Source organism: Haplochromis burtoni, unplaced genomic scaffold (genome assembly GCF_018398535.1).
Source record: "Haplochromis burtoni strain Fernald_Lab_line unplaced genomic scaffold, NCSU_Asbu1 Contig_720, whole genome shotgun sequence".
Taxonomy (NCBI): Eukaryota; Metazoa; Chordata; class Actinopteri; order Cichliformes; family Cichlidae; genus Haplochromis; species Haplochromis burtoni.
Genome location: NW_024583081.1, coordinates 107,414 through 118,685, shown reverse-complemented (window position 1 = coordinate 118,685; position 11,272 = coordinate 107,414). Strand labels below are relative to the sequence as shown.

The 11,272-nt window shown below is 39.2% G+C and overlaps 2 protein-coding genes across 2 annotated transcripts in view; both read right to left on the bottom strand.

The window, feature by feature from the left end:
- Positions 1 to 7,009, bottom strand: part of LOC102305072 (butyrophilin-like protein 8) — a gene marked incomplete at its 5' end in the record, with an annotated part of 19,015 nt that extends 12,006 nt beyond the window's left edge. Inside the window, 1 exon segment of the mRNA XM_005950204.3 lies at positions 6,984 to 7,009.
- Positions 7 to 9,400, bottom strand: LOC102304769 (selection and upkeep of intraepithelial T-cells protein 1). Its single transcript, XM_042215441.1, has 6 exons — positions 9,180 to 9,400; positions 6,700 to 7,050; positions 4,011 to 4,224; positions 3,361 to 3,425; positions 2,249 to 2,365; positions 7 to 1,069 (listed from the first exon to the last, which is right to left on the bottom strand). The coding sequence occupies exons 1-6, from the start codon at positions 9,226 to 9,228 to the stop codon at positions 405 to 407; spliced, it is 1,461 nt and encodes a 486-aa protein (XP_042071375.1). The 5' UTR covers positions 9,229 to 9,400; the 3' UTR covers positions 7 to 404.
- Positions 9,401 to 11,272: the final 1,872 nt, after the last annotated feature.

The window sequence follows — 11,272 nt, the reverse complement described above, 5'->3', positions numbered from 1 at the left end:
AACTCTTGAGCCACGATCGCCCCACAGAGTGTTAACAATGTTAACAAAGAACTGTTTTTTTTCTCCAAACAAACAAAAACATACAAACTAGCCCCAACTCTTAATATGAAAGTAAAAAGAAACAGCCTTTTATATATAAGCAAAAGTATCGCAAGCACCATACATCATGGTCTGGTCCCATTTTTTGACTGGTAATGCAAAGAAAAAGAACGAAATCATGCTTAATATTAAAAACATTCAAAGAACAGGAGACTCTGCAGCTGACTGTCAAGCCCCTACTCCGTGCTTCCATCACTGGTTTGAAATTTCAGTTTCTAGTTATTGCTCAGTTAAGGAGTTTCAGTCATTTAAACCGAGCAAACATTGTCTTGCCTTATGCTTGAAATGTACAGCTTACATTTCCTTTACTTTTCATTTCTTAATAAACTTCTATGTTCATCTTCTTCAGGTACATTTCTCAGGAGGCTGTGACGGTTATGACATTCAGCTAACTGTGGAAGTCCTAACGAGTGTCTACGCTGAGGATGGTGGGTGCTTTGATGGGGTGAGACACTGGAGTTGATCATCTGGTGGCTACTGAGAGCAGAAGAAGGGTTGGATGTTGGTAAGTGTAGTTGTAAAATAGCTGGACTGCTGTACATACGGTGGTTTCTTTGAGATATGTGACCAGGGTCTGGAAGGCTGTTTTGCCTTTTGATGATAAGCTTTGAACCCCTGCTTTTGGGTAAGTCATCAGATTTTGGGGTTTTATAGCTGGTTGAAGCTGAAGATGGGTTTGGATTGTACACACTGGTCAAGCTGTTGTTGTCAGGGTCGTGAGTTAAGAGTAGTTTGGAGGGTTTTGAAACGTCTGCTGTGGGTGTGGAATGACATTGGACAGTTGTTCCACCGTTGTAGGAAACAACATTGCTGTCCTGTAGTTTTTGGGTCTCATCTTCAATAAGAAACCCAGACTGTCTTTTCATCTGTCCAATGCTGCCATTTACCGAGCTGTCTGTGCTGTTAACTCTTGTCGGGTGGATGAGGCTTTGATTTGATGTCTTTCTGTTCACTGGCTGCTTTACAATAGCTGTGTAAAATAAAATACAAAAAAGCTGAATCATCTTGTGGCAAATAGAATTCAAACTGTATAGATGGCTATAGGAAAATTATCCAACCTTTCACTTGATTTATGACTTCAGTAAAACAAAACAAAAACTATGATCACTGTACAGACAAAGGAACTCCAAGAAATACACAGATCAGGCAAAACAATATGATCACCCATTGAATATTGTTTTGGTCCCTTTTTCACTGTCAAAACATCAAGATGTTAGAAAAACGTCTTTCAAGTCGTGGAAGTTGTGAAGTTGGTCCTCCATGGACTGGACTTCTTTGTCCAAACATGTCACAGACGAACAGATTGGATTGAGCTTCATAAACCATTCATGATCCGTTTTTGCTTTATTACGTTGTGTATTATGTTGCTAAAAAGTTCAGGGAACCATTTCCACGAAAGGGGTACATGGTCTGCAAAAACAATTCTTAGGTAGGTGGTACGTATCAAAGTATTACCCACATGGGTAGCAGGAGCAATGATTTTCCAGCAGAACAGTATAACAGGATCTGCTGCTTGCCTTTTTCCAAAAGTACATTGTGGTACCAAGTGTTTCCCAAGTGTTTCCCAGTGTATGTATTCATACACCTTTTATCAGAAACAACATTAACTTTAATTAATTCTTTAATTTGAGCTCCAGTAGCTCGTCTGTTGGATCGGACCACACATCCATCAGTGAGCCTTGGCTCAACATGAACTCGTTGGTGCTCTGACTTCGTCATCTAGCCATCACAATTTAGGCCCAAATTAACTTGCTCAAATGCCTATGCATACCAGTTGTTCCTGCTTCTGACATTAAGTTTGAGGACAAAATGTTCACTTGGCTCCCTAATATATCCCACCCACTTACTGGTGTCATGTCAGTTATCGTTAATGTTATGCCTGATCAGTGTATACTATTGAGTCAGTCACAAAACCCCTGAGTTTCCACCTTACACACATGTAATTCTGTCTTTGTGTTCTCTATGTAAAGAGCAACTACATTTTTCGTCATCCTTAAAACAAAAACAACAACAACAACAACAACAATAAAAAAATAAAACACCAAAACCACTTTGCTGTCATTTAAAAATGTTTCTCAACTGCTCACTGGCAGTCTATATCAATGGCCCTTGCTTTGCATTTTTTGTATAATTCAGAACTGTGACTCACCAAATCTGAAGCATTTTATGCATGAAAGGGCAACGAATCCAGCTGCAACTAAGAAAAACAGTGCTGTTCCTCCAATGGTGATGGCGATAGTGTGAGGATCAGACTTCATGCAGACACCTGAAATGACATAACATTGTGTTGACATATGAACAGATAATTCATATTATACTTAATATAAAATACCATATATCTGCAAGTTTTTCTTCAAGTCTAATGGAGTCCTTATTGGTAGGAAATAAACACCCAGTGCCCTGCCAGGTTTCTTAATCAGGCTACTAGATTGAGACAGTGACACATGCTAAACTGTACTGCCAACAAACTCAACAGGACTCCAGACAATGTCAAGAATAGAGGCGATATGCAAACTGGCAAGCATGTGGTGCAGAGGCCGTACATAGGTTGTATTGGAGTAAAGATATAATTTGTTATCATGATCTCTAAGCAGCACAGTGGCACGGTGGTAAGCACTGTTGCCTCACAGCAAGAATTCAATTCCACGATCAGGCCGGGGTCTTTCTGTGGGGAGTTTGCATGTTCTCCCTGTGTTTGCGTGGGTTCTCCCCAGGTAATCCGGCTTTCTCCCAGCATCCAAAGACATGCATAAGCGGAAGAGAATGGATAGATGGATGGATTGGTCTCTAAGTATAGATATTTTGGCTAGAACTACATTATCAATCACAGGTGTGTTCTGCGGTGCCGTTGCAGGGAAGCCAGACGCACCTGTGCATTGCAATCAGCCTAGAATCTGTGTAGGGTCCTATGTTTGGGATCATCGTTGATGTATATGGCTGGCAGCCAAGCGTGTACAGCAAGCGTGACAGAGATAATAAAAGATGCGCGAAGCATGAGAGTACACCCAGGTCTGGTGTGGATTTCTTACAGCTTAAAATAAAGACAACAGTGGGTTAGGGTGTCAATCCTGGTGTGAAGTGACATGTGGAAAGCAACTAGAGAGCAAATGGTTAACATAGTGGTCATCTGATAAAACTCCACACACGGTAATTTATAGAAATCCCAATAAAACCTACACATAAACCCCAAATAGATAGCAAATGCATTTAAAAAAAATGTGAATATGGGTGTTTGAATGCACACGTGAAGATCTGGCATACCTGGTATGAGGATCTTTGTTTCCCTGGTCTGGTTAAACTCTGGTTGATGAACTCTGCAGGTGACACTGTTTGACAAATACACAGTTTATACCTCACATCATATAAGTGAAAATCTAATTTCACAGTTAGTTGGTTAAACATAATCTGCAGTATTGTGCAAAAGTCTTGAGCCAGTCTACGTGCAATAAATCACTGCACTTTTTCCCCTCTAAAGAATTATATGGGGGGAAGTGCAGTGATTTATTGAAAAGTACAAACACAAATGGGCCCACAGTCTGAACTCTCTTAGGCAATGTTTCTTGTCATTTCTTTAGGTAGTCTTCAAGAATACTCATCGGGGTTCCTGAAGGTCATTGAAATTCTCCTTTGGATGTTTATTTTGTGTTGTGTCCTGATGATCTCACAGTGTGAATATAGGGGCCCTGGCTCTCAGGAGGCCAGTCCACAGCAGATAGGGTTACACTGCACGAGAACTACTCCTGACAGTTACTTAATGAGATTAGAGCCAGAGAAACAATGAGTTCTGACGCTGTGTTTTCCTGTTGTCCTATCAGAATATAAAGAGAGAGATTCAAGACTTTTGCACAGTACTGTAATAAAATTAAAAAAATGCTTATCCAATTATTAATGTCTAAAAAAATATGTATAACCTGCTGGTAGCTCTTTGCAGAGTGGCTCTTTGTGTCACAGTGAAACATCCACAGGCATCTTGTTGTCCTTTGGGGTTTTCCCCATAGATGTTCTTTCCATTGTCATCCAGAAATGTTACCTGAGGCTCTGGCAGCCAGCAGTTTGCTTCACAATGCAGAGTTATGGCATCACCCTCCACTGAAATCACTGAAAGCCTTGGCTCAGAAACAGCCACTGTAAAAACAACAAAACCAGAAGGTGTGATCATTAAATCTGCCATCCGACGCACCTGTCCTTATTTCTGATAAACCTGTTATTGTTTTTATGTTAAAGTTACATCTATGACGTCAAACCCACACTTTATAACACTCTTGGCTTCTGAAGAAGAATGAAAGACACTAAGTGATACACAGACAATACAAACTGCTTTTACACAATTAAATTAAACTATTTATAGACTGTATCAAATCACAACAGCAGTTGCCTCAGAGCGATTTAAACTGTAAGGTCACGACCCTATGATATTTATATGGAGCTGTGCTTTTTATAAAGTAATCAACTTTTCTAAAGCTCCTTGAAATTGAGCGTTTAAGTAGATGAGTGTCTCCTCCTATAAAAAAAGACTTTGGTTCCTGAAAGTCTGTTCCTCTGATGAAAGGAAGATTATCTCATGTGAACCAATCCTTAACCATGGCAACTTTTACAGGAGTTTAAATCTTACATTGGTCAAATATTATTAATAGTATAATATGCACTTCTGAGCAAGGCCAACTGGCCATATTCCCAGTAAAATAATGAAATAAAGCTGGTGTCATTTGAAGGTTTAGCACACACAATTTACTTTACAGACCCCCCACCCCCCAAAAAATGATGCAGGTACCACCATGGTTGTGTTAATATTTTTCATTCATTAGGGACAAAAATATATCCAAATTTGTAGCAATAACAGAATTTTATCTACTATCCCTGGCAGAGGTTTGGTGATGCAATGGTTGCTTGTTTAAGGTCTAATGACTGTGACTCAACTTCAGGGATTTAATGGAGACACGAATGAAACAAGAATTTCAAGAAATGCAATAGTCTCATTTCCTGTTTTTCATTATTGGCAGTGGCAGCTTGATTTAATGTCCACATTTGGTCTACATCACATTTAAACAGAGAGACATGAAACCAAATGAGGACACACCGGATATGTTCTTCCGGTCCAGCCCACAGGTGGGCGATTGCTAATGATCAACCAGTTATGAAACACCCAACTATTAAAAAGAAGAGTCAAATGTGTACACACACTGAACTCAAAGGACATTCCTGTGGATGAAGCTGTTGTTTGTACTTTAAGCTTCAGAAACGACTCAGAAAACAGTCACATATTTTTAACCCATGAGGATTAAATGTTATGTACACAATGTATTATTTAAAGAGCAAAGTGGAATTGATTCTCAGTGTTTTTCATAACTGCTACTATATTTACAGCCCATACTCAGGATACTTGCCACTAAAGTGTGATATATAGCTGAAAGTAGTGGCTCTGTGTTTAAATAATCTCTATTCTGTTCCTTCCATTTGTGGGCGATCGTGGCTTAAGAGTTGGGAGTTTGCCTTGTAATTGGAAGGTTGCCGGTTCGAGCCCCGGCTTGGACAGTCTCGGTCGTTGTGTCCTTGGGCAAGACACTTCACCCGTTGCCTACTGGTGGTGGTCAGAGGGCCCGGTGGCGCCAGTGTCCGGCAGCCTCGCCTCTGTCAGTGCGCCCCAGGGTGGCTGTGGCTACAATGTAGCTGCCATCACCAGTGTGTGAATGTGTGTGTGAATGGGTGGATGACTGGATATGTAAAGCGCTTTGGGGTCCTTAGGGACTAGTAAAGCGCTATATAAATACAGGCCATTTGGAAATCTGTTTAAAGTTTCCTTTTTTGGATCTATTATGCTATGTTTTTATCTTTGAACTCAACTAGAGCAGCTTTGTATATGTCACAGTCAAAATATGGTCTACTCGTCTTTTATTGGTGGTTGGTGCAACTCTTCTGTTCAGCTCCACTGTCTAAAAGAAGCCAGTTTCCCCTGTTTCCTATGCTTTCTTCTGTTGACCTCCATAAACAGTACATTTGAACAGAAGGAAAGTTTTCTCTAGCAAGATAGTGGCTAACTTTATCAACCAATAAAGCTTGATACTCATTAAGACTCATTTAACTTTGAAGTAGTTTTAGACTGTTGACAACTAAAGGCTGAAATGTGAGAAGTTTTACAAGTGTGTGGATTTATGGACGTATCATTGATTTTTATTCAGTTGCTATACGACCTGAAGAACGGATTCAGATTTTTAGGTATAAAAATCTGAATCCGTATAGCTCAATTGTTTATTCAAAAGGAAAATCAAATAGATAGAAGATGAAATGAGATACAGATGCAGAAAAGAAGCAGCTCACAGATACTGTCTATGTTTAAATAGCTCTGTGCTGTTAGGGGTAGGGTCAGCTTATATCAAGGACTACCATCTAACCTAGCATAAACTTTGTGGAGCATGGTTTATCCTCCTGTAATTCAAAATTGTGCCCATTCGAGCTCTGACTCTAAAGTAAAACCCAGATCCTGATCGCATGTTAAATGGATTTAGCTGAATTGGACAAGAACCCAACATTTAAGTGGGTGGAGCACACTTAGGCAATTCAATGGTGAACTCTTTGTGTGGAAATGAACATGAGTGGACATACCCACAAACAGCTCCACTGTTGTAACCTTCCTGGCGACATTTTTCTGGAATATGAGGCACTGGTACTTTCCAGTATCAGGCACCTGCACATTGGAGATCCGTAATGAGATGTTTCCATCTTTGAGCTCTTTCATGATGAGGCTTGTCCTGTATTCGAAGGCTGGATTCTTCATCTCGTAGGCCTCACAGCCATCCCGGTACAAGAAGACAACATCTGGCTTCAAGCCTTCCTTGGACCACTCAACAGTCGGAAAGTCTTCCTTGTCAGAGATATGGAAACTGCACGGTAGAATAACATCTCCACCAGCAAAGGCAAGAACGTGCACTGGCTGATCCTGAGCAGGGGATCCACCTAGAAAAAAGAAAAGAAAAAAAAAAAGAAACACAAAAAGGATAAACAACCATATTAAAATGATAAAAACTAAAGTTATTGAAGTAGGCAATAAACAATGTGAGTAAAACTTTACTAGAAGGTATTCAATGCCTCCAGGTGGATTGACTCCTGTATGTTATTCTATGTGTTATAGGTGAAGAGAGCACGGAGCTACAAGGCAAACTCTGCAGTTTACCCGTCTTTTTCAAATCCTGATCAATACTCTGAGTATTGACCAGCAGGATTACAGTTACATTACAGAGACAATCAAGTCTATCCCATATATTTTTAATGCCACGTTAAAGCTATAAGGGCATACATCTGTAACAAAAGTACGACATCCAGAAGAGAAAGCCCCTTTGTAAAAGAAAAAAAATTCTGACACAGTAAACTGTTTTTTTTTGTTGTTTCTTTGTTTGTTTTGGTGACATTGTTGATTTATTTTTTCTCTTATCCAGTTTTGGCCATCTTATCTTATTTGAAATGAAAGAAAATTACCACCCAAAGAGCCCGACAGAAAACAAAGCTGCAAGACTGACAAGGACGTTTGTTTCTGAGGACTTTGAATGCCACAATCAGCTGCTTGCACTTATTATCTTTTTCACCTGCGTAACGTTGCAGCAGTACTTTCCTGTGACGCAACAATGACAGCTTAGTCACTCAAATATTCTCTCATCCAATTAATCATGAACTTCTGAATGCACTGCATTTCTGATGGCATTTATTTTTAAATGCATAGTATTTGGTTAATGATACAACTATTGGCACGAGTCCATCTATTGAGGTTTGCACTGGTTGGTTCAGCGTGATTAAGATATTGGCCAGTGATGATAACACAGGCTGAATTAGACGTGCACATCAGTGAACAACACTTTTCCACTGCTTGACAGAAGAGGAAAGGAATAGTTCATGAGGTAAGGTGGGGAAGTCCCCAAACCTGTAAGATGTATACTTTGTACATAATTGAAAATGTCCCACACTGTCTCACACATAATCTATGTCCCACACTTTGTCAGGACACAGATAATTGTGACATTTACGTAAGCAAGATGCATAGAAACACTTTATTTGGTACACCAGTTCAACTGCATGTCAGTGCAAATATCTATTCACACAAATCACGTGGCAGCAACTCCTCATTAAGACATGCAGACATGGTTAAGACTGAACATCAGAAACTTTGAACATGGTGCACAGTTCTGCACCAGTTAACAAACCGTACATTTCATTTGATTCAGGCATGCAGTGTGTGCATCTTTAACAATTAAAGAACAATTATGATTAAATGATTGCACATCATTGCTGTTCACAATTATGTTTGTGTTTTTTCCTCTTTCAAGTCCCCCATATTCCCTCTGCACTAGACTGTGGCATATTTAATTGACATATCTGTTATTTTCTCTGCCTCTCTTATCCATTTATAGATGTGTTATATTTGTATTGATTTGGGGTTACTTTTAAATGCATTATGGTTTTGTTTTTTCAAACTTTGTGAGTAATTACATTAAATAACCATAATTTCAGCACTGGTTAAAAATACTATGACTACAGTGTTTGTAGTAATTATACAGCACTACTACAGAATGTATAATATGAAATCCTGTCTATAATGTTGAAAACTATTCTTTTATTCTGAAAATCTCTTAACAACGTCCTGAGATCACTGCAGATTTGAAGCTTGACCTAAGGACGCCGAGTTATTATTTTTCAGCTAACTGGTTTGGCATGATTTGCAGAGGTAACGGCAGCAGGTGAAGTTTAAACAAACACTTTCTCGCACTAGTGGAAGACAAACAATCGCAGTATTGCTTGGATCCGCGGCTCGTGCAATGAAAGGTCATGTTGAGCTTGTGCTGTTAAGTACCCTGTTGACGGCCAGGAGTCACTGTTCACCGCTTGGAAAAGTTAATTTAAAGAAATCCTGAAAGAAAAACCTGTTGGCTCCTGTGATCTTTATCTGATAAATGCGATGCATGACGAGGGCGTTTTGCAGTTAACCGAAAATCCCTAACGTTCTTTGGCACTTCTCATTTACTTTTCTCTTTGACTTAACGTGAATTAAATCGTTGCTCTAAACAAAATCAGCATAACCCAGCTCTTTTTCTTACCCACATAGGATGACAGCAGACCGGCAACCACGAAAAGACGACGATACATCCCTAAAGGACAAAAGACTTTCCCCCTCAATTACTGAAGAACCAAATTAATGTTTCGGAAGTTATCATTCTCTCTGCAGACACCAGAAGCCTTTCAGATCAGTGTGATCAGACACACTGACTGACACTCACAACCTCAGACTTTTGATCTTGGTTTGGCTGTGGGCGGTGCCGCAGTTACGCTGTTTCTCACCTGCTGACACACTGACGCTTCAACACCAACAAAAAAAAGAAGAAAAAAGGTGGTGCTCCTGACCTCTCCAGGGGTCGCCATCTGGTGTTAAAAATGAAACATTACACTCGATTTACACAGTAAATGGGCTGATGGTGCTTCATCGACGTCTCAACTCTCCAGCTCCATAGTTTGATTCGTGGAGTCTGCCATAGTATATAGTTTGCTTATCTTTGTCGAAGCCCTGTGTATTACTTTAGTTATTATTAGGTCTGAGGCAGTTTCAGGCTGAATTACAGAGCAAGTAAAGCACGTCGTTTTTGCAAAACCTCAATGCAATTTTGCACTGATAAAGAGGGTGTTTGTAGGGTGTTTCTGTTCTTATAGAGAGAGACTGTACGAGTCCAGTTTCACGTTTATGTACAAAAACGTGTTGATTTAACCCAAATAAAATATATATTTTAAAAGAACGTTATTAAATCGATTTATTTTACAGCCTTCAAACAAATTTGTCAAAATATGAAAATGATGAAATCAAAGACCACAGTGTGTGTGTGTGTGTGTGTGTGTGTGTGTGTGTGTGAGAGAGAGAGAGAGAGAGAGAGAGAGAGAGAGAGCGTTATAGAGAAAAGTGACACCACAAATGCCATATCAGTGAAAGTGCACGGTAACGCTGAGACACGAGGTTTTATATATCTGTTGCTATATATTTACATATACATGGCATCTGCAAACAACGTTTAGCTTAAAACACTGAGCCATATTGTCGTCGTCACGATTTCCTCGTTTTAGACAGGAAGCTCACGCGGCTGATCGCACGTGACAGTGTAAACAAACAACAGAGCTCTTGCGCAGCAAGTCGTAGACTTTTGTTCTCTTTGAGGTAAGTCTTGCTCTTAAATACTTTTGATTATTCTCATCAGAACTGTTATAGAAGTAAAACAGCTTACAGTGCCAAAGGTTTTAACGTTTATGTGCAATTATATAAATATATCGTAACAAATAATACAAAGAAAAAACAAACAACAATACAGTGAAAGTGAACGTGGTATCCGTAACTTTCAGATAGGGTCCAACAGCAAAAGAGGCATCAATGCCTTATAAAAGATGAATGCAAGTAAACAAGGACACAATAGCAGTAAGTCGCAATTCCCAAAAGGTCGATTCTGTTGATCCCGATGTAGCGTTTTCAGTGGGAGAAACATTTCGTTACCCATCCAAGTACAGTCGATTTAAATGTTAAAGAGTTTTCTCAGCTGACGGAAGGGGAGCGTCACAGCAGTTCGGGGGATTTTAAAACCGTCCAGAATCGTTTCTATGTCTTTGTCGTCTTCTGGCTTTGAGATTAAAACAATAGAATAGAATAGAATAGAATAGAATAGAATAGAATAGAATAGAATAGAATAGCTTTTTTCGCATTATATGACATAATAAAATCACAGTTGCGTCTCTCTTGTGAGTCTACATTTTGATTTAACTTTGATACTTAATGTCATTTAACACAAAAGCAAAACAAAGAAGCTCATGACTAGAGCGACAAAACTAAGCCCGAAGTCAATGCAGAAACTTAACAATCGGTTTATATGAAAAGATCTGGAAGGGGAGTTCATTGTTTTAAAAGCAAATATAAAAAACGAATTAAACACGACCAGAAGAGGGAGGAAAAACAGTCAATGATGAAGAAAAGAGGACAAAACAAACAGAAAAAGCTTTTTCTCTTGGAGCAAAATCGCATAATTAGCATGATTTATTTTGATTGTCTTTAATCTCGTTAATTTTACAACTTTTCTTTTTCTTTAAGATTTCCAAGATGCATCTGTGGAGATATAAGTTATCATTGAGAGGCTACAGAGCCATGATTTTACAGCACATG